The sequence below is a fragment of the Nymphalis io genome, chromosome 8 (assembly GCF_905147045.1).
Source record: "Nymphalis io chromosome 8, ilAglIoxx1.1, whole genome shotgun sequence".
NCBI lineage: Eukaryota > Metazoa > Arthropoda > Insecta > Lepidoptera > Nymphalidae > Nymphalis > Nymphalis io.
Genome location: NC_065895.1, coordinates 1607084 through 1631441, shown reverse-complemented (window position 1 = coordinate 1631441; position 24358 = coordinate 1607084). Strand labels below are relative to the sequence as shown.

General features: G+C 39.6%; 1 protein-coding gene across 2 annotated transcripts in view; it reads right to left on the bottom strand.

Annotated features, from left to right (window-relative positions):
* Positions 1–24358, bottom strand: part of LOC126770160 (mediator of RNA polymerase II transcription subunit 13) — a 65853-nt gene that overhangs the window by 3764 nt on the left and 37731 nt on the right. The window contains exons 3-28 of one of the 2 annotated variants that reach the window (XM_050489361.1): positions 19062–19146; positions 15591–15674; positions 15012–15157; positions 14415–14548; positions 13802–13945; positions 13375–13463; positions 10571–10715; positions 10376–10480; positions 10091–10263; positions 7123–7297; positions 6701–6823; positions 6226–6468; positions 5845–6055; positions 5446–5762; positions 5128–5280; positions 4824–5014; positions 4559–4735; positions 3851–4282; positions 3577–3716; positions 3204–3487; positions 2747–2965; positions 2287–2516; positions 1261–1406; positions 821–1098; positions 387–650; positions 30–280 (exon numbers count right to left, since the gene is read on the bottom strand). In XM_050489361.1, coding sequence (XP_050345318.1) covers positions 30–280; positions 387–650; positions 821–1098; positions 1261–1406; positions 2287–2516; positions 2747–2965; positions 3204–3487; positions 3577–3716; positions 3851–4282; positions 4559–4735; positions 4824–5014; positions 5128–5280; positions 5446–5762; positions 5845–6055; positions 6226–6468; positions 6701–6823; positions 7123–7297; positions 10091–10263; positions 10376–10480; positions 10571–10715; positions 13375–13463; positions 13802–13945; positions 14415–14548; positions 15012–15157; positions 15591–15674; positions 19062–19146 — 4939 coding nt within the window. The remainder of the gene's footprint in view (positions 1–29; positions 281–386; positions 651–820; positions 1099–1260; positions 1407–2286; positions 2517–2746; positions 2966–3203; positions 3488–3576; positions 3717–3850; positions 4283–4558; positions 4736–4823; positions 5015–5127; positions 5281–5445; positions 5763–5844; positions 6056–6225; positions 6469–6700; positions 6824–7122; positions 7298–10090; positions 10264–10375; positions 10481–10570; positions 10716–13374; positions 13464–13801; positions 13946–14414; positions 14549–15011; positions 15158–15590; positions 15675–19061; positions 19147–24358) is intronic. The other variant, XM_050489362.1, reaches the window with a different exon arrangement.

Sequence of the window (24358 nt, the reverse complement as noted above, 5' to 3'; positions counted from 1 at the left end):
TATAAATAAAGACATATAAATGTAAATACCGTAAAACGTCAGTGGTGGTGGTTGAATCGAGCGGATGCGTGTTGTGGTCGCGGCGCTGAGTAATCGACGTATAGTCGTCGTGGGGCGCCACGGCGCACTGCAGGTGTAAGGCGTTTTTGAGGAAGGCAGGGCACGCGTCACGTAGATGCCAGCAACTCGCCCACCACCAGCCTGGCATCGCGCCCAGGGGCGCCGTAGACACCAGGTACCCCAGCGCCAGCGGCTGCTGCAGGACTGTGCCCACTTGTTCCTGTACATCACCATTAATAGGATTCATTAAAACACTGTTATACTCCATAAGCTTTTAATGTATTTAAGTATTTCAACTAAACTACTAGACCCAGGCATTTACTGACCGGCTGATGGTCATCGTCGCGAGGGTACGCCCCAGTGGCATTAAGATGTGCGTGCCTCGCAGGACTACCCTCCCTGCTGGCCTCATCATCGTGCCTTCTGGGAGAGGCGCGCGGGCTGCCGGCAGGCCACATGAACATGTCGCTGATGAGCAGATCCGTCATGTTCTCTTCGCCCATATCTTCGTCCACCATGTCCACCAGACCAAGCAGCATGTCGTTCTCCTCGCCGTTGGCGTTTGGTGGCTCGAATGGCATTTGATTTGACTATAACATATTTAACAATTTATATAAATAAAAATACTTGTGATGTTCAAAAACTAACGATTAAAAGATTACTTGTCTTTTAGGTCATTCATAAATGTAACTAAATGACATTTGATAGTAGAAGTGAAAATTCAATTTTCACGGTATAACAATAAGAATCGTTGGTATACCTGAGTAGTAGCAGATGTAGGAAAGACGAGAATGTGCGTAGCTGTGACGTCACGAGGCGTATGCAAATGCGACTGGATTGAAGCCTGCGAAAAGCGTTCATCTGGTGTGAAGCGGTCGGCCATGAGGCGAAGGCAGGAATCGGGCTCCGTTGACACAAGGCAGGCGGACAAGATGCAGGGTGCGCCGGTCGGATACAGCAGTGAACAGCTACCACACATTTCGCGGAGCATATTCGAGGCGCGATTCAAATTCGGTCGAGATAACAGCCAGCTCCACCCTGAAAAGCGATTGCTTTCATAAGCTGATAGGTAACTAAAATAAATTTCTCATCGATTTAACCGTTTAATCGTATCATTATCTAAATCCTCATATTTATTAATTATTATGTAGATATAACGTCAGAGTTATTTTTTCTAAAATACATCGCTGTATTAAATACCTTTAAGTTCTCCGTGGCCGATTCTTCCGACACGACCAACGACAAGTCGCCAGGGCTGAACTGATTGCGACATAACACCCAAAGTAAAGTCCATTAATTTTGTTAAGCCTAGCCTTCGCGCCGGACCGCCTCTCTTCCGTCTCGATCTAAAAAAAGAGAAAATGTATTATTATATATGAATTATAACCTGTACAAGTTAGCTTGATCTTTTTGACAGACGGGCTAGGGATGGGAAACAGAAAATATCTATAAATAGTAGTCCAAAAAATAACGTTTTAAATTACTCGTAACTGTGACGAGATGGTGGATGGTATTATGTGTGAAATTCTTTATTGCATTAGACATATAAAACATTGGGTAGATAAGCGACGGTGGGTCAATATTCATAATAAGTACCTATTTAATATTACAGGGTTATTTTTGGACCTCCTGCTAAATTTAAATAGGTGGTTCAGACCATGAAAGTAAACAACTTTCCCAAAGAAAGATGGGTCGAATTTTTTTTTCACTTTTCGTAATTCAAATTAGAATTCAATTATTTTTTTTACCTTATTTTTCTAAAAAGAGTTATACCAGCTAAAGAGACCCCAACCAAAAGGACCCCCGTTTTGTAATCGATGTAACAGTTACTGCCTGTTATTCGCGTCCCATCCGTCCGACCGATGTAACATTGTACAAGCGTCTATAATTTTCCTATTTAGATTTTACTTTGAAGCAATAAAAAGTCTTAAAATTTTCGGATAACGCTAGAATCTTTAGGGACTTTTGTGTTATATGTATTTTTTTAATATTTTTACAATTTTTAAAATCATTAAATTAAGAAAAAAATATGTTCGTCATTGCAAAGTTATGTCGATCAGAAAAATTTACATCTGTCAAAAAGATCAAGCTAACTTGTACAGGGTATAGATGGTTTTATTTCCGGCTTTATCCGACCAATTGTTAGATTTATTATTATTATTCTCTTTGAAAGATTGTTTCATTTAAATTTTATATAATTGGCTTAATATACATAAGGTTATTTACCTGGCGGGTACGTGTATGTTGATCGCGGCGGTATCGAGTAGTTCGCCGCGGGCGTCTGTGGCGGCGGCCAGCAGCCAGCGCTGATCGTGCGACAAACAGTAAGCCAGGAATAACACGGCACTCTGGTCGCCGCATGTCGTACCCCACGTCTCCGCCACCTCCTTGAGCGCACGCGGAGGTGCCAGAACCCAAGCGGGAGAGAATAGTTTGTATGGTGCGCGGTTTTTCTCCTGTGTATAGAAAAATGTTATTTTTAATCACAAATCTTAACCATATATTTTTTTCTTTTTCTGGCGTTTATCTACGCTAGTTGAGCGTAACATTTTACCAAAGTTATTGTAGCTTTTTAATTTCAAATATCGAATACAGCTGAAAAATAAAACTGTTCTTCTTTCTCACACATTTATATAAATAATGGCACTTATATAAGAGATGTCAATAATAATATTAAATAACTCACATCTTTCGAGCTAAGGAAAAGATTGGCATTGGCGGCAGTGCCGAAGCCCGTCAGAGACTTTCCGGCAGGCGAGTGCGAGAGTAGCCGGCGGGCGCTGCTGAACACGCTGAAGGCCAGCGCGCGCACCTCCGTGCCGCCGCCCGCACCGCCACTGATGCCGCCTACGTCGGTGCTGCCTAGCGCACCCCATGTCTCACAGACACCTTCTAATGATATTATCTGTGTGATAAAAAAAGTTATAAATTTATTTAGTAGTTATAATAAATATCGACATATTATAAAGACATAAAATAATAATAACAGTTTGTAGGATGTTAAAATAATATGCTTTTTTTTATACGATATATGTCTTCGAGAAAATTTAATATCCATATTGTTCCTAAATGTTATATTAAATGACCTAATATAGACAATAAAACGGGTCGTTTTAGTTGCAGGCAGCATGCTTATACAATACCTTGATGAGCGGGTTGTGGTGGTGCAGGTGGTGATGCGCCTGTGCGGCGAGCCGCAGCAGCGCGTTGAGTGCGCGCGGGCGGTGCGCGTGCGCGGCGGGCGGCTCCACGACGTACAGCACGAGCGCCGGCGCGCCCGCCTCGTCCTCCTCCCAAGCCGCACTGCTGGGCAGGCCGCTGCTCTCCGGCTCATGCTCGCCCGTCGTAGCGCCCGCGCCGCCGCAGCCACCTGGAGTGCCAGGCATCTCCGGCGCTGTAGCGGGTCGCATTGAGCCTGTATTGTTTGCTGAAAAGTAAATTTTTTACCATTACTTTTGTGTGTCAAAAACGCTATATTTTTATTATTCAGCTGTATTCATATTATATAAAACCTACTCTCGAATAAGGTCCGGTCAACATTAAGCGCTGCCAGCTGCGGTACGAGGTTCGACCGCAGGGTCTCCGCATAGGCTTTCATATATTCTCCTAATCTTCCAGGAGGTAACTCTCCCGTCCATTCTTCATAATTTGAATCCCTAAAAATATATTTATACAAATGAAAAATATCGTATAGAGCAAAGTAAAAAAACACGAGAACATTATAGGATTATAAAATACAAAGCATTAAAAAATAATTAAAAAGTTTTCAGTAAACTGTATTCTGGCTTACCGTTCGCCGTCGCTAGGCGCCGTCCTCACGATACCGTCCCGCGCTATCCTTGCAATAGGTTGATGTCTACCCAGTCGACAAGACTCATAAGCCGCCGATAACTCCCGGAAGAACGTTTTGATTGGTTCAGACAGGTAATCGCCGTCCGCCGCCAATACGACGTAGGCCACGTCTCGAGCGTACGAATAAGGTTCGAGCGAAAGTCGCTCCCAGTGTCGCAATGCATACGGCGACAGCGAGATCCAATCCCGGTCGTGCCCAACCAACAGAGGAGGGACGGGTTGCGGCTCGCAAAGGTCCTCGTTGCCACGGCCGGCTAGACGGTGGAACTGCCGCCACGTTAGCGGGCCCGTCACGCCGTCCCACATGCGAGCGCCACAACAACGCTTTTGTATCGCATCTTGGAGCAGCGGCCGAAGGCGACGCATTAATCTGTCATAATGTAATAAATACTGTATACATTTTATCTACATTAGATAAAGATCTGTTATTTAAATTGATCTACTAAAACATAAAAAATAGACGTGCGTGAAACTGAATGTAGAGGTAGAGAAGCGTAATTCTTCCCATCTCGTAATTTCTTGTATCAATTCTGGAAAAATTCTCAATAGTAAACACTTTAATATTTTTTGTTTTTATTTAAATTTTCGTTACTGTCTGTTTATTTACAACTACAACAATATAACTCATTTGAGTAAAAGCAAGTACCTGACTACATCTCTCGAGGAGCGTGGTGCTCGTGCACCAATAAAGGGCCAGCGATGCACGGCGGCGCCGGTGCCGGCAGTGGCGGCGGTGGCGGGGGTGGGTGCGGGTAACGAAGTAGCGGCGCCTCCAGCCGCTGCGCGTAACGCTCGCGCCGCTGCTGCTCCACCGTCTGAGTACCTAATAAGTACGGCAGGCGCATTATAGTATCAGTTAGCTGGCACGCAATGGCCGATACATATCGCTGAGAATAGTATAGACGACTAACTCGAGCAGGTTGAGGCGCAAGTGGTCGGGCGAGTGGGCGGAGGCGCGGCGCGCGGCGCGGGCGAGTGCGGAGGCAGCGCCGCCCGCGGGCGCCGCGCACTGCGCCACCACCACGCCGGCCACGTCCACCAGCGTGCCGCGACCACTGCGCCCGCCCGGTTCCTCCGCTATACCCGTGATCTCCATCTCATCCTACGGAAGGTTTATGTTGACTTTAAATGACTAACTATAACACATAATTATCCTTAATAAAATGTTTAATGGTTTCAGAAATTTTAATAGTTCTTGATATTGGTCTAAATTACCTCGTAAAAGAGCCCCGCTCGATGCGCCAGCCGACGGTTAACAATAGCACTGAAGCCACAGGAACATCGAGAAGGCTCATCGTCGACACTGCCACCCCAGTCACCTCCCGGAAGATACGTTCCGGCATCCGCACCGCGAATATTACCTACCATCTGTTAATAAAGAAATATATACATTATTTAAATAAAATTAAATGATAAAAATTTCATCAGAATAAGTTTTCACAGCAATTTTCTTTAAACATACATAGAATGGAAAGAAACCTTTGTATAATGTAATACTTACTAAAATATTACGTATAATAGAAGTAATCTTACCCGCGCGCCGGCATTGCACACACAGAGCGTGCAACTATCGAAGTTATGGTCTCGGAAAACATTGAGCACGGTGTCTGCCAGTAGCACGTTGAGTAGTAATGGACATGCTGGAGCAGCTACACGTGGCGAGGCGGGCGACGCACTAATCGCGCAAGGGGCTGCGGATGCAGGCGCACCCGGTCGCCGGGGCGATGCGCGCGTCTCCGTAACGGTGGTGCCAACACTGTTGACGCCACTGCTAACGCGTTCGTTGGTGGACGATATCGATCGCTTCACACCACTAGTGCTGTTATTGCTATTTGCTGTATTGCTTCCACCTGAAACGATACAATATATTTAAAGATTCTTATTTCCGATATTTAAGGATACATTTAAAATAATTAAATAAAACAATCATACTATTAGTATTGGATGATTCTGTTCGATGCGGTTGCGCGTGCTCATCACGTTCGGAGTCCTGTTTGGCGCGTTGCCAGCGCGGCCGGTATACTGCGTGCGGTGGTAGCGCCACTGGAGGCAACATCTGGCTCGGAAGAGTAGTGAGAGGCGCATACTTGGACGAACCCACATACTTGCATATCGTAGGTGGTTTGAACACATATGACCAGTCCTGTAAAAAATGATTTATTTAGAGTATAATCAATTGTAACGTGATATTCTTTTAAACGAATTGAATTTTAAATGATCGGTATACATATTCGGTAATAATTAATTTTAAGTAATAAAAGTATGTAAGTAAACTACAGAAAAGTTATTTATATAAAGCTAAAATAAATATACCTCAATAGGATCGGGAGGCGGTGACCCATGCGCGCGGTGTCCGTGCACGTGTGAGTGCGCATGCGCGTGCGTCTGCTGCGCGTCGTCGGGTGGCGAGAAACCAGGAGAGGGTTGCGCATGCGCCTCCATACTCGGTGGAGTCGGGAACATCTTGCTGAGCTCCTCGGCTCGCACGCAGCGACCACTGAGGCACCGCGTCTCCTCCATTGACTTATTCGAATCGGGCGGCGTTTGCACTTGGAGCTAAAACGATAAATAATGCATTATTTTAGATGACATAAAATTTACCTATTATCTACTGAATATGTTATTGAAGGTTTTTATAAATTATAAACACTTTATTTTCATTTCAATACAATTTGCTATTATTTTTAAAATGTGTTTGTTGTTCTAATGATTAAATAAAAAATAAACTTCAAAAGACAACATGCATACTAGTTATCGTAAGAGAATATAATAAGAAGGGTACACTCACAAGTCTTACCGTCTCATCGCCACTGGCCGCATCGTCCGAATTGTCAAATATTTGCTCTAGGTCTTTTAACGTCGGACATAAGCCATCCGACGTAAAAAGGTTCTTGTACTCTTTAACATCTTCCTAGAAACAAAGGCGAATTCCAGTTACATTACATACTTAATAAAAACCTATTAATTAAATATTTATTAATTCTTTTTTCCTTCACTCGGATTGGGATATTATTAGCGTGGACTTATATGACAATTTTAAAAAGCAATACCTGAGAAGCATTCTATTCGTCATATATATATATATATATATGAAATATAATAAATTTATAGTATGTAAGCCCAGGCTCAGGCCCAGGCAAATATTAATATAGTTTTCGCAATTATAATAAGAAAGAGCTTATGCAGGGTAACACGTTATGGAGTACTGACGTGGTCCTGTTTCTCGTGTTTGATGTGCGCGTGTAGTGCGTAGTCGCGGAGAGGCGTGGCGGGCAGGCGCGTGTGGTCGTGCCCCGCGTACAGGTCGCCGGCGGCCACGCCCAGCGCCAGCTCCTCGCTGAACGTGCCCTCCGAGCTCTTGAACCGCTTCACGGGGTGCTCCAGCCTTTGCCCAGCAAAACATTTATTATAGTAATGTAAACATATTATACTTACATTCTAATTGTAGTATGTATTAATAACGTACCTTAGGTGTAAAGTGAATTTAAATAATTATATATTACAATCAGTATGTACAGTCAAAGACTTAGCAATTACAGCAGATTATAAAAAGGAATTTATTATAGATGATTTGGAGTTGCCTTGTTTTTATAGGACATGCCTAGCTCTACTAGGCCCTAGTGTCACCGTCCTGCTATGCCTATGACATTAAGAGTGAATACTAAATTCAAATTAAAAACAATCACAGAGTTTATTATAAAATATGTAGCCAATATTTAACACAAACAACTACAAGCATAAAAGTTGTTGCCGCGCTTATTGACAACAGATAATATTAGCGAGATGACGATTCACATTGAAATGTACATGACTCCGATACACCTTGTAATCGACTCGCTCGTATTATGATAATAACTTAAACTCAAGAAAGTATTAAATAAATACACTGGCCTCCAAAAAAATCGACCCACCTACATTTTTTGTAAAAAAGCTATCGTATGGTTTTAAACTACCACATATTTATATTTTTAAGATTGATAATGTAAAAATGCAATTGTAGGATTGTACAAAAACAGAAATAGTGCGCAAAAAATAGGTTTTTAGGTAAATATGTGACAAAACACGAAAACACAAAATTTTACGCAATTTTATTTTTTTGTGTACAAAACGATTATGCCGTTTGTTTTTAAATTTGGGTGCCTAAATCTTACTTTAATAGGGAGTGTTTCCTCCTCTTGACCTAATCACTGCCTGCATACGCCTATTAAGTGACCTGATTAGCTTTTTAATGTCTTCCTGTGGGGTCCGTTGCCATTCTTCAGTTAGGGCAGCTTCCAGTTGATTCAGGGTTTCTGGAATTGGATTTCGTGCTCGAACCGTACGTTTTAGCTGGTCCCAGAGGTGCTCTATCGGGTTTAAGTCCGGACTATTGGCTGGCCACTGCATAACTGGAATTTCGACTTCCCTGAGATAGTCTTTAACAATTCTAGCGACGTGAGGTCGTGCGTTGTCGTGCATAAGTTGGAAATTATCCCCAATATATCCAGCGTAAGGCATCACATGAGGCTCCAGAATGTCCGTTATGTAAGTTTCAGCATTAACAGCACGATTACGGAAAAAAACCAGCTCTGTGCGTCCCGTCAAAAAAATACCTCCCCAAAACATTGTAGAGCCTCCACCAAATCGGACTGTTTCTCGAATGCAACACTGAGAGTAGCGTTCTCCTGGCCTTCGCATGACGTTACGTAGTCCATCAGAGCCTACTAGAGACATTCGGCTTTCATCACTGAACAATACTGTCTCCCATTGGTCCAGTGTCCAATCGACGTGCTGCCTAGCAAATTGTAGTCTTGCTTGTCGATGGGATGCTGTGAGTTTTGGTCCTGTTGCTGGCTTGTGAGGGGTTAAGTTTTGCTCTCGAAGTCTTCTTCTTACAGTATTTTCACTCACAGACACTCCACGACTTTCTCGGAGTCTACCTTGAACGTCAACAGCCGAAAGATGTCGGTTTCTTAAAGGCGTCAAACCAATAAAACGGTCATCGGTCGGGTTCGTGACACGCCCCCTGCCAGATCCTGGTCTCCGGCGATACTCCCCAGTCTCCAAGTAGCGTTTGTACACTCTTCGCACCGCTGAACGACTTAATTTTAGTGTTCTAGCCACATTTCGCTGACTTAACCCCTCATGAATAAGAGCTACGACTTGAGCAGCTTCTGCTTCAGTAGTATCCATTTTTTATGTTTAAACTTATTAAAATTATTGTTTTAACAAAGTTTCATACACTTAATCAATAATAAACATCGAACCGAGATGACTCCGCGTTAAGAACTGGAAATAAACTAACCATGCACTTTGTGCACAAAGTAACGTTTTCTTATCAATACTTTAAAAATATTCCAAATATCCTCAATAACACTTACAACTCCTCCAAATCAATATCAAGTGGGTAATAAAATGTTAAATGTATGTCCCATAAGTAAAACAATCCACCTAGGTCGTCGCATAGTTAAGATAACAACTTTGCAAGTAAAAAAATACGGGTGGGTCGATTTTTTTGGCGGCCAGTGTATTATAATGTGTATGTAAGAAGTGCAAAGAAAAATATACATAAGAAATAATTTTAGTGTCCTAAAATAATACTATAATATAACTACAATACCTGTTAGCCATATGATAGCGTTGAAACATAACTAACATTATTTACAGACACGTAATTTATATATATTTTTTAAATGTAGTTTCCAGTGAAATGACAAGATTCAAGAACGTCATTGTGATATTAATATTTAAAATATGTTTGAGTATTGACAGCGAGACATACATTAAAAATATATATTAGCAGTGTAAATTAATATGGTTTAAATGAGACTAGCATTCATTATAAGCTCGCATTAACAGTAAGCCACAAGCAAAGTCAAAACTGCTAATTGTATACTTTCATTAATGTATCATAGTGAATATTTAGTATCACAGACAACAACTATTTTTGTCCGCATTCTGTGACAAGCTTTGCATGACGCGTCACGGAAAACTTGTCACTCAATGCTTGCTTTAAATCGGCAGCGTTAATCTCACGTTTGCACTTATTTCCTAATAAACTTCACTGTCAAACTGTCCTACGTGTTTATGTTTACAAGGCAAGTAGTCGTGTGATTAGAGAGCGATGTTAGGTATAGGTGTTACGGGTACATAAGTGATGTCCATGCTGTTGTATGTTGGTCCTATATGTATAGCTCACCATGCGTGTACGGTGGTGTAGTCGTAGAGCATGTGTAGCGAGTGCTCGTCCTCCAGCGGGTCGAGGCGCTTCTCGGGCGCAGGCAGCGCGGGCCGCCGCAGCAGCTCCGCGGGCGCGCTGGCTCCGCCAGGCGATTCCGCACTCGCAGCGCCGCCACCGCCGGGGGACTCACCCTGACATAAGGGTTGTATTTATTCAAGCTGTTTTTTTTTTAAATAATTCCATTAAATCAACTTCTCTATGAGAGTATGTCTATATAATAAATATAGGAATAGATTGCAGTACCTGCGCATAGTTCTTGTGCGGCGGCGCAGAGGGTGGCGCAGGTGTTGGCGGCGCCAAAGGGTCGGGAGTCGGCGCTGGCGTGTGCAGCGTCGTCGGTACATTGACCTAATTTAATGCAAAATAATAATTGTGTTATAGATTTCAGCGACAAGTAAAAATATATAAGTTAGGTATCGTTGTTGTGTTGTCGGGCACCTGGTGCGCGGCCATCGTGGTGAGCGTGGAGAGCGCGGCGTGCGCGTGGTGCGGCGAGGGCGCGCCGGCGGGCGACGCGCCGCCGCAGCTGCCCGGCGAGCACGCGCCGCCGCCGCCCGTGCAGCCCGACCCGCACCCGCTCGCCCTGGCAACACCACACGAAATATATTGCCATGTGTCGCTTGACGACCTCGCCACCACACCACGAGTCGGCACATGACCTATCAGAGACCACCACGTGACTTGCTAGGATCAATCGACATTAAATATAAAATTCAAAGCGTTGACAAAGCGAGATCAAATTTATGATTATTATTACATAGAAAAAAAAATGATCAAATTTTAATGATACAACGGCACGTGTAGAGCGCAGTAACAGTCATGTGCACGACTCTATAATTATCGTAAATGATAACTGAATTTACTTTAAGAAAATATTATTAAAAAAAACACACACACAATCACTGACAGTGGCCCATCATGATGAATGAAAAGAGCATTTTTTTTGGTAGTATGAAATGAATCGAGCGAGTTAAGAGTATTGAGATGAGGTAGATGTTATTATGCGTGTATTACGAAATGGACAGACAGACACATTACCTAACAGTGACACGACATAACATAATTTCGAACATAAAAATAATAATAAAAAAAGCTACATTTATTCGGTACTTTTCATTTATAATGATTAACTATTTTATCTTTTCTCAATTTTCATGTTATTTACAAATTAACTATGTCACGTATTCTGAAATTAATTATAAAAATGTATTCGATGTAACTTTTTGTGAGTAATGTGTAATTTTAGTTTGATTTCATTATCGAATATATTTTGGCAATCGTTTAAATAATACGTTGGAGTATTACTCAAAATATAATTGAAATCAGTTGCCCCTCAACTGATATTCGGTCCCATTATAAATATTAGACATTATTCGTTATATATGTATACAAACAGAATACACAAACATGCAATTTACCATAAATAAGTAATACATGCTTTTTATTCTACAGAGGCAATATAAAATATATGATTTTGAGGCAAAAGGGCATGCGGTAAAAGAGCATTGCATAATTTGTGTGAATGGTGATATGTTAAGATGTTTCAGATAGCTATGCTCGATGGAAGCTGCACGCAACGCTAACAGTCACTCGACAAACACTTACTTGGAATCGAACGTACACCCCGTTTACGTTTGCACCAGACGACACTTTGTTTGATTCTAGAAGATATAAGACAAGTTGACTTACCTTGCTGTTGTGGTTTGAGGTGTTGCACTTTTGCCATCCCAGATGGTCAATACTAGAGTCCGTGAACTTTATACATAATATTACGGCTTTAGAATATAGAGAGGTTCACGTGTCGCGGTCGGGCCCGGCTCGGCGACGGGCGAGTGTCGGGCGAGTGTCGCGCGCGCGGCAGCAGGCGGTGGACGGAGGTACGTACCTGGCGGGCGGCGCGGCGGGCGCGGCGGGCGCGGCTGGCGCCGGTCCGGGGCGCCGGCGCGGCGCGGGCGCGCGGCGATGGAAGGGCGGCGGGCGCGGGCGCGCGGCGCGGCGGCGCCGCCACCTGCACAACACAACGCTAGTGCGCCCGCGCCGCACACCCGCCCCTGTCACACTCTACCGGCCGCTCCTACCGCGCGAGCGTTATCTATGCTTTGACCGACCGTCGTTTCGAGAGCCTCGCCGACGACGCTCGGTCTCCGTCCGAGTCTCGATTGCTCTTTACGCTGACGAGCGATATTATATCATCGAGATGGAAGGACGTAATGTTGTATAAAAACATGCATTTACGTTTTACGAAAGGGATAGATAGAATTAAATATTTATGCTATCTACTTTTATTATGGCTACGTAATTGATGAATTACGTTTCGTTTCGACCTCTACTGAAGCGAATATTCAATATAATTAGTTACGCTCGTATCGAGTGTGACAGAAGCTTGTACGCATCGGATACAGTGACTGAGATGTTAAAACAAGAAAAAAAGGAAAACAAAACATTAAGTGTTAATATAATTTAAAACATAAACATCTCAGCCATGCATATATATATAATATATAAGTAGTCCAACGATCACATCTCACTGAGAGGTGTCCGTTAGTGAAGCTTATATCCCTCTACAGACTAAAATCTATAATAAAATACTTGCGACTATTGATACTGTATAAAACATTCACATACATAACATCTACCTATCTGATCTATCTACAAAACTACACCCGTTTGGAAAATCGCTCTTTGATACAGAAAATTTCGTCGACAACAATCTACATTAAGTATCTTAAAAAAAAAACACTAATATTTCATTATCTTTTAAAATGTCATCGACGGAACTTTACTGTAATATATAAAATTTGCATTTCATAGATAAATAATATGTTACGAATAATTGCTTCATACATAACATACATAAATCGAACATCTACTGCTATATAAGTATATATTTATATACTGCATTCGACTACTGCATACGTAATATATAATATGATATTTGTAGTTAAATTGAGAAATATGCATTATATATGTATTTTTAAACAAGATCATTATATCAAGAATAGATTGTATATATATTTTAATTTCAATCAATGTTGGATAATATTTGTACAAATATATTAACGAGTATTAATCATATAGTTGAGAGATATTTAATTAGATTTTCATATACAAAAACGAACATGCGAATACAACAATGTAACAGATCAAAGTCGAAGAGTTTCAAGTAATGCATATTTCTCTATTTACTTTGAATCATAATAATCTACAGCGGTAGCACGGTTCCCGTATTGTTAAGCACTCACTTGGCGCAGGTACAGGGTGTCTTCCTGGTGGGATCCACGAAATCGTCATTCGCGTCGCCCGACAACTCCGCGTAACACAATTCCGCCGTCTGTAAGAGTCAAGTTTTCAAATATTTAATGCAATAAAAATATATGTTCAAGTATTATGTCGATTGAAAAAAAAAACAGAAATATATAACGCAGCTGTTCTCACTATGATGTGGAATAGACAAATAAGAATGATAAGATGAAAAATGTGTAAATAAGTGAAAAAAAAATCAATTGTATGAAAACTTCCAATCGACCAATATATGTATGCTATCTCAAACATTATCGTGAAGTAAAATTTTCTTTCAATAATATCGGAAGTTTTCTCGGAATTGTTCATGTATACAGAGCAGTTCCGTTTCCAACTTCCCCCGGCGCTCGCGTCCGTGTCAGGCCGTACCTGGTGCGGTCGCGGCGCGGCGAGCGCGGCCAGCGCGCGCGTGGCGAGGCGCGCGGCGGACGGCGGCGCGTCGCGCGGCGCCTCCATCTCCGTCACGAGCACGTACGGCACCGGGTAGCGCATGCGCACGCCGCCGCACTCCACCTGCGTGTACGACACCACTGCGTTTAAACACTTGCACGGGTAATGACAATATTAATAACACTTACTTTCGGTAATCGGAATAGAAACAATGATCAGATGTTGGTTGTTTTATAAAACATATGCCTTTCTGCGTAATATTGTTGCTATTAGTTATGTTAAGCTTACACCGTTTGATGGCATGTAAATTTAATTATTAAATGATTTGGCCAAATGTGGTTTACATTTTAATGAAAAATATACTTCGGACCTTTTAGCACCAGGTTACAGATTTTTGTAAAAACAACGTAATTGTTAATGGGCTCAACATATTTCATATACTTTATATTAGGAAACAAAACCTGATGGTGAGTACTTACAATCAACTGACACTAAGAAATAATTACGGAAAGTTTTTCGATTGTTTCTTAATAAATATTTTTTTTAAATTGGTTCGAAGGTCACAAATTCCACATAATGTAAGTGTCGTCACCTCGACGGCGCCGCAGCCCTGCTCGAGCGGGTAGAGGTGTCGCCAGGCGTCCAGCAGACGCGCCGTGGCCGCGTCGCCGTCCCCCCACTCGCGGCCGGTCACGCGACCCTCCAGACCGAACGGAGCCAGGATCACTGTCATGAGAGAATTTTAAGTCACTTCGATGTTACATCAATTATTGTATCGAAACTTAATACATAATTTATAAAATAACATTATACGAATTTTAAATATGTTTATCATCGATATAAAAGTAAGAAAACGTATACATACTAACATATAATTAATTATTTACTTATACGTACAATGTTATTTATATTATTGAAATTAATAAACCAGGTTGGTTGGTTGGTAGAGTATGTAGGATATGTAGTGTTTATTTGCTTTCTATGCCAATGATAAATACAGTTCACAGTTACTATAATTACAAAGTAACGTAAACCGTCAAGCAACATGCAATTCAACTGCCTATCCGATGTACTTGTCTCTTTCAACTATATATTTTGCAATTGAGCTGCAAGAAGCTTGACTCACGTGATCTGAATATTTGGACCGGTTGAAACTCGATTCGCATAGTGCCAGATACTGCAAACTCACCCTTGTTGTCCCCGCGCGAGTGCAGTCGCGCGAGACGCTTGGCGGTGAGGGTCCGCACGGGCGGGTGCTGGCGGACGTCCACGGACGCACACACCGTGCTCTCGCCGTGAAGGAAGAACGCGAACGAGAAAGATAAGTGCCACGGACTGGAAAACGAAATTACAAAGTTACATACTGAAAATATCTTAGTTACTTTATCGGGCTCGAAGGACCAATAAATTGTTATTTTGAATATCACATGAATTGAATTGTTTGAAGGGGAACGAAGTTTCACTCTAATGTCTTAACGAGTGCGACACAGAGATCTTCAAGTTACTATTGGAAGCGAGCCCACGTGTTACCACGAGTTCTTATTTAAAACAGCTTAGTGAGAGCAGCTGGTTCAAATAGTAACTTCCGTTATTAATATGTTTTAAATGAAAATGTAGTTAAATAAAATTTTAAATATTTACACTCGAGAATTTATATAATATGATAACTAGAAAAACCAGTTGCGTTTAAAATTTTACATCAAGGTTTTTTTTAATGGTTTATTTTATATCTGTTTAAATTGTAAGTATTAAATACAAACTGAAGTACCTCTTGCCAACATCCTCTTCGTCGCCATCGTAAGGTTGAACGAACCACTTGCCGAGCCGCACAAAGTCCCGCGACAACAGACATCTGTAAAAAGAGAAAAAAAAATAACGTGAGAACAATGTTTTGTCGCATTTATAAATTAATTTTCTTAATAATAAAATGACTGTTAACTTAAAAGCTATATATGTTTATTGCCGAGTTAAAAAAAAACCCATTACTAATTATTATATATTTTACATTTATTAAATTATCATTGTTTAAAACAAAAAATGATATTGCAATAGGTTCATCATATGTTTCTGCGGTTTTATTACATAATAAAATTCATTATGTTTGTCTTATCCAAATAAGTACCTATAGCCTATTCCAACCACAAGAGGAATAAACCCAAATAAACAACTTTGAAACCGATATCATTGGTCACCGATATCAATTGAAGCGATATCATTGGTCGATATCTTGAATAATCTATTATATTTACTATGGATTCGCGAAAAAATGGCGTTTTCAATGTCCGCAAAGTTGTAATCGGAACTTCGAAAGTTAAATTAATGTGGTTTATAACTGGTAAGTACTAGTTTATAATACGAATAGTATTATTATAAATAAAGGTAAATTAATGAAGAACTGTTCATAGTGCGTAATACAGCATAACAATTAGAAAAAATCGCATGCAATTTGTAGATCTACGGTTTGTTTACCTTTATTCCTACTCCGATTGGAATAGGATGGATAGTTTTATTTTTAACTATAGATGCAGTTTCACAATACGCAGTTGGCAGCGACGATCAGGACCACGAATGGTAGGACGAAAATCCCAGGACAAGACAACCACTCGGATAAGACAATCTATATACAGACTAAGACAACAGCCACTGGGTCATTGAGACACTGGCCCTTCGGGCCAAAATGAAAAGACACGGCAAGAGTACTGGCCGGTGAGGATCAGCCCGGGTAAAGGGGGCAACCCCGAGGCCCGTACCCGGACTAACATTAGTCAGTCAGGTAGAACCAGCTCTCAATACACAGTTGTATCACGGACCACTAGTAGGCACCGGCATTTAAAGTCACAATTTAAATTAAACACCTGGCACGGAGGAAATGCTCGTGTAAGGACAAATAGAGACCGGTACAAAGTTTAGCTTCTGCCATTAGACGAACACACAGTAGTAACTCGATATTATTATTTATTAATTTTAGTTAAAGAGACAAAATATACAAATAAAATAGTAATTATTAAGTTGAGAATGGAACATTTATAATACGTATATACTAACTATATACGTGTTATGTATGTGAAATAAGATTTAATTAATATAATTAGACATATTTTTTTTAACGAATTCACATAAAGCACCTGAGACAAAAGAAGTACAAAATCAGTAGTTGCCATGTATATTTATGAGAGGGTGTTACAAAAATGAATATTACACACTTATCGACTTATTGCCGTTACGAATTTCTTTGTTTATGTATGACTGGTCGTGTAATTGTTTGCTGTGAACTTTAATGCTTAGTTATATTTATGTTAGAAATGTTTGAAACATAGTGTTTTTGATATGGCAATAATTAAATAAATCTTATACATTCATTATATGAAACATTAATATTAATCATACTACACTATTTAATGAAATCAAAATTAAAATTAACATGATATAATAAAATATATTATAAATATTTAAAAGACGTAAAACTGTGTAATAACATTTAAATAAGAATAAAGTCAAATTAATAAGTTCAAAGCGATCGTATAAATATTATTTATAAAGGAAAATATTCTGAATGCAGACGATCAGTTTATAAAACACTATGCTGATTAATTTATATGGCCGCCCTCAAATTGACGATCAAAAAGATAAATATAATAAAAACACAATAAACAAGTCATTATAATATATATTAATTTTCTTTAACCTCTCTTTTAACCGGCAACACCGCTTATAAATATTTGCTAACAGCGCCGTTGAAAAAATTATAAACCTTTTATCTACCGCATCGCAGCAACTCGCAATGAGGGATCCGGCGACATTAATAGCCAATAAAAATAAAAACTAAAGTGAAAAAAAAAAAGTTGAAACGTTCGTCCCTTCATTACGACACGTATCGTAAAATTGTCGCGATCGTCGGCGCACGCATTGTTTCTTTGACGTGCCGCCGTCGGGGTCAACGACTCGTCTGGATTTCGTTCATATCCGAACCGGCCTGGCCGATACCGCTCTAAGAACTCACTCTATTTATCGTTTACACAAAGCACTCGGGTTATTGACTAGGATGTAGCAATAAAGTGCAGTGGTTGTGTGAAAAATTAACTAAGAGGGGTAATGACCTTGACGATAAAAAACAAAACACTGCGCGTTCTCTGATTATTTTCAGACACAATTCTCTCTACTATTTTAATTTTTTCAAACGTTACACTACTGTATTTATATATGTAGTCTAAAAAATGTGTCAAAGACGTTATAATGTACACATAACATTGATCTTTCCTAATTATAGTAATTCGATTAATAATAAAAGTATAAATCGTTAACTTTAAGACTAAACCGGGTTGAATAGCAAAAACCTGTATAAAGGTCAAGTTTTTTCAGAACACCCCAATGGCCGAAGCGACGACCTTCGCACAACGATGACGTCGGGCGATGCGCCCGCGCAGCCCGTACGTCAGGTGCGAAACATAATAATTGTGCGCAATGCACGATTACGAATTACGATTGATCTAGCGACAATATAGGTTCAAAAAAGTGCCATTGAATTATCGGTTTAAATACGTATTACTATTAATTCGATACGTATATTAGACCGATTCTATGCAAATTCGACTCAATTATTAGTATATGAGACTTAACTAATTATTGAATGATTATTGTACAATTATAAGATATTGTATGTGTACGTATATGACACGTATTTGTGTGTAATTCTATTTGTTACAAGATTGTGACAAAATTAAAAGATTAATTGATGTCAACGACAAAAGCAATTTGTGTCTGATGAAAAAAACTAATGTTAAACTATTTTGAAATTGAAATGTTTACATTTGACTTAAAATTTATTATGTATATATTTATTGTAGAGCAAAAAGAGTGATTACACAATAAACGACATTAACAAGTTGTGAGACTGAGTGCAAAGAGAACGCTTCATAAACCGGTGTGTCTCTTGCGACGGTATTGTGTAGGTTCGAGGCGTGATCGCGTCACAAATGTAAGACAAGATACTACTCTGTCGTCTGTCACGTAGATGGCAATAACTAGAATATTCGAAGAGAAACCGCAAGAGCGAACTGGGAAAGTGAAATTAACTAAGTTTTTCTATGTTTAACATTACATGCACAAACTTGTTTATATATGGATAATGTAAGATTACAAAAGAAATATTTCTTTGGCAGCTTATTCACTTATGTGAATTTCATGTCGTATGTTTTTTGATTTTTTTAAAGTGTGTGTGAAACATAACTATTTGGCGTACCTTTCGATTAAATTATGTAATGCCTTGAATAGCAGCGAGCGACACTCGTAGGAAAGCCCGCTCTCCCAGGAACCTTGGTCGCCTTCTGTAAATGAAATAAAAAATGTTAACGAATTTTAAACTATAAACTTATTTATGTATGCGTATTTGTTTTTAAAAGTTGTTTAGACGCAACGAGATAATGGAATGCGCCTGCGCATATTTAATATCACCTTGACATTGCCGCTATCAATAGCAACGATATCGCCTTTGTCATGCAACAAAGTGATTAGTATAAGTCTATCTTAGGTGTACGCCTCTACATCTAATTGGAGTGTCCTAATTAGAATTCAGATATCGAAAACATTGCCATATACAATCTGTCCATAATTACGTACGAACAAGGTCGAGATGACAATGAAACGACCACAATAGCAGAGCATCGGGGAAGCGATAAAGATACGTTTATTGTTGTGCAGCGGTAAGGTACGCTTGAAATAGCTGTTGTTGCATTCGCAATCGGAAGATAAACTCGGCCTATCACTAGCGTTCCATGTGAAAACAAAACGGCCCGCGCGCTGTTGCCGCCCCGCCGGCTCGCACCGTCCTTGTCTCTCTGGGAGGCAGGGCGGGGGCGACCCCTGTGACGTCACTAGAGCATTCGCTGCACGTGCTTGTGTTTGTCGCGCGCGACACACATGCTTACTATAGCGGCCGGCAACAATATAAATGACATTGAATTTTACACCTTATTTATTCGTAATAAAATAGATACAAATACGATTTCGTACTATTTCATTTTGATAAATCTTTTAAGAGCAGGGCTATTCCATTAACAGGAGTATGTCTTTGAATGAGCCATATTTCTATATATGTATGTATAAAGATGTGTTTAGGATATATGTTTTTGCGCGTGCACGCGTCGTGCTGGAGCGGTTCCAAGCGTGCAGCCTTGACATTCGTGCTCCAGGTGCGCGCGCCATCTCGCGCCGCGGCTGAACTAGTTTTTCCAGTATCTAGCGCATGCTGACATAGATGACGGTTTTAATCTTTAATTATGTATTAGTTTTTAATATATATCCGTTGTTTTTAAACCGTTGAGATATACAGTTTCACAGGAATTTGAATTTGGACATATGACGTATATAAATAGTTGATAGTGTGATCTCGTTCCAAACAAAGTCGTGAGAGCACATCGTCGAGGCATTCAAGGGCGTCAAGTAACAAAGCTGTATTCCACAGATCAAGCATTACAAATTAATTAATTACGTATCTCAGTCGATGTTCTCATTGATTTTATTCACTCGGCACTTTGTTATTTCGTTAGACTAAAGCGTTATACGTGATACATATTAACAAGAATATATTACAACGCAAAAACAAACAGATTATAAATGTATCAACAATAACGCCAACTAAAATGAGAATAATTTAACTGGTTTGATGATTCAACGGACTATTTTAGACGGCTTTACATATAGTATCAATAACAGAGCGTAAATGAAGGTTGTATATATACATCCGAGATAAAAAAAAAATATAACGCTCAATAAAATCTTCGTGTTGTTTCTTTCGAGTTTAATAAAATATAGCGATATTGTACAAAACGAGAATCCAGTTATAAAGATACCTCCTTAAGTGATACCTCACGCGGATACCGCTAGTATGAGAGTTGCAGTTATTTCATGTATACTGCAATCATTATCGCGCCGGCTCTTGGCTTAATCGTATCTTCCAAGGCCGTAACCGACGAACGGTTCGCTTACCGTACAACACCGATACCGGAGCGAGTCACGACCGACCAGGTCACCGGCGATCCCGATAGCATCTCTACGGAACTCACTATCAGTTTATAGACGTCATCATATTGTAATATTGTAATAGTTATGGGTAAAACTAATTGCTAGAGTTTTCCCATGAGAAAATTTGCACTTCTCGTCAAAATAATTCAATGCGTGTCTTTTTTTAATGCTGGTTATAAAATTTACAGTTAAATCGTTACGAATTACAAGAACCACCGAAATCATAAGAGTCAATTTTAAAGGAACTGAATATTCATAACGAAGTTGCCGCTGTGGATGCAATTAGATAAAGAGTTGCAGCGGTCGGTATGCAATTATTAGGCTGGTGAAGGGTTCAAGGTCGCATGTTTGCGGTGTAACAGCGCGGGTGGTGGTACACGGCACCTTGTTGGGATCGATAGCGGAGCAGACGCGCGCCGCCGCGCTGCTTACCGACTCCTACCGACAATTGCCATGCGATTATCACACCCGAAGCCCCGAGGAGTCATTGCATTGCAGACGATTAAATATTAATCCCTCAACTTATCGAAATTATGGATTCAATCAGTGGGCAATTGAGGGATTTAGTTCTTATGATTTATCAGATGGAAATTAAATTGTAAAATTTTATATACATTTTAATCAATGTTAATAAAAAAAAAAAACTAGAAAGATTTATTTTATAATAAATGCGTAGAGTACGAGATTACATAGAAACATCTGATCGAACGGTCCGTTTAAAGTGAATCACCTTGCGTTTCCCGCTTTAAAACATTCCCACTTACGAAATAACTATCCACGTAGCGGCAACAAGTTACCGCGAATATATTGGACTGTGTTGGACTAATCGTGTGGCCAATAAATATAGCGTTTAACGATTCCGTACTTGGTGGAGCGTCAGGATTTATCGAAGTCAGCGACAGCTTTACACTATCGTGTCACGAGACGCGGTACTTGTTTGAGATCTTCGATACTATTTTGCTATCTTTTAAACAAATACATTTTAAGGTGAATAAAATGTAGTTATTTTTTAAAATCATCAAAATAATTTGTTTTAAATTAATATTTATATTTAGTTTAAAACTTAACGTTTGTAAATGAATGTTGCATTAATATCAATCGTTTTCAGCGTAACTATATGCGTACGAAAATATTATTATAACAGCATACGTAATATATATGTTTAAAAATTAAAGATCGAAATATTACAATAATATTATATAAGTTAGCAAATATTCATTGTTTGAATATTTCAAAATGTAACATTTAAAAAAAAAATATAACTTTAGATTTAAGTAAGATACAATTACAATTAATAATAAATTCAAAGTAGTTTAGTGAATTTATGCCAGAAGTCGAAAAGGCACTCGCGGTCATCATAGAGTGGCTCCAACTATTGGATCTAAGGTGTTATGTTTCTCAAACGGCAATACAGTAATGCAAAGTATTGATTTATGGTAGAATAGTGATAACCCATTCAAACTAGTCCGCGTTAAGCCCATCGATGACAAGACGGAAAAACCGATAATATTATAGAACAGATACTTAGATGCAATTTGGGAGTTTTAAAACTTTACGGATGTGACGTGTACAATAAAAAAACAATCCAACATTTAAATGGAATAGAAGAATGAATGGAATACTTGTATTTGTGTTACGCATAGATAGTAAAGAAAATAGTCTCCTAAAACCTCTATTATTGAGCTGTGTGTTGACTAGGACATATATATATGTATGTATATAAGCAATGCAGAGATCGGTGTACGCGTTACGCCTCTCTCGCCACCGTCCTCACCCCACGGCCGTGGGGACCTGTTGAGGCGGTCTTGTTACAATGCTCTAACGAAATTTCTTAGTTCCATTCTAAAGGCAACCTTATCCTATAATAACGAACGTTTTAAAACCTTAAACTTATATTTCGAATTCCGGTCACAATCCGAAAATATTTTATATAAAAAATAAGTTCATACTGTATAGTATATACATTAATATATAAACAGATAATTATATACATAGGTGACGCTACGTTTACCTCTTCTCATCTATTATACGTTAGCTATTGTTGCGATGTTAAACTCGAGACGAAAGGTTTAATATGATTGGATTTTGTTTGTAAAACCAGGACAATTTCAATATAGGAAGAGAAAAGAAATCATTTTTTATTTATAGCTAATTTCAAATACAAGGTAATACGAACTAAGGGTTAATCACAGTCTAATGTATATTAAAATAACCATATAACTTCTACTCTAGTTCAATACAATAACTAATTGAAAAACATATCTGTAATAAATAAGTTTAAAATTAGTATAAAAAACTACTTTATACAAAAGGCGACATTATAACAAACGGGCACACAATGTTAAAAATTTACGATCTAATTAAAAATACGATGTTCTCGACATATCCCCTGTAACGGTTACGACTTTTACGATCCGTGTGTACACGAATATAATTCCTACGTGTGTTTAACTAATTGCTACTCAAACTCAACTTGACCCTCGAATATTCTCTTCAACTTTAACTGTGGTTCGATCGTAATAAACATTATTGAATATGAGGTAGGTCTGGTACGAGGTATTCATTTATGTAACTCTTGTATATATAAGATTTGTAATCCAATGAAATACTAAAATACTAATGTTTAGTAACAGCCTGTGAATGTCCCACTGCTGGGCTAAGGCCCTCTCTCCTTTTTTGAGGAGGATGTTTGGAGCCTATTACTACGCTGCTCTAATGCTGGTTGGTGGAATAAACATGTGGCAGAATTTCAGTGAAATTAGATTACATGCAGGGTTCCTCACAATGTTTTTCTTCACCGTCAAGCACGAGATGAATTATAAACACAAATTAAGTACATGAAAAATGATAACGTGGTTTTTATATTTTATTTTGCAAACACCAGCTATTTCCACGGAAACGGAGAACGTTGGATTTAGTGAATCTTCTGATATTAGGATAGATTTTGGTAAGGTGGAAGATAGAGGTAGTAAACATCGAGTGACAGCTCGGGGGGTGGCGAGGAGCGGCGGGCGTCCGCGTCGGTGTGGCGATATGCGCGCGCTTTGTTTACACCCGATTGTTACCGCTACCGCTAGCGGTAGCGTTAAGCTAAGCATTTCCTTTAGTTATTGTTATTTTATATTGTTTATCATAATCATAGATAGAGTGCAGTTAACATTTTATTCGCTTAATTTAACATTTGAAAAGTAAAATGTCATTATTTTATTTTTTATAAGATGTAGTAAATATAAAACTATCATCAAATCGTTAAATAAAGCATTAATAAACGGTATTTTCTATAATATTTTTACATCGCAGATTGCAAGAATGTAGGTTGATTCTATCGGCACCGATAATGCGATTCAAGATTGTATCGAGCGCGTGGAAATCTGTCAATTCGCGCGCGCCCTCTGCCGCAGGCCGAGCCGGTTCGTCCCTCCCGTCGCCAGTCGAGCTCTCACTCGCACACGCCCACGTGCGCGTGACGTCACACGCGCGTCGCCCCGCCGACGTCACGGACCGCCCGCAAGATGC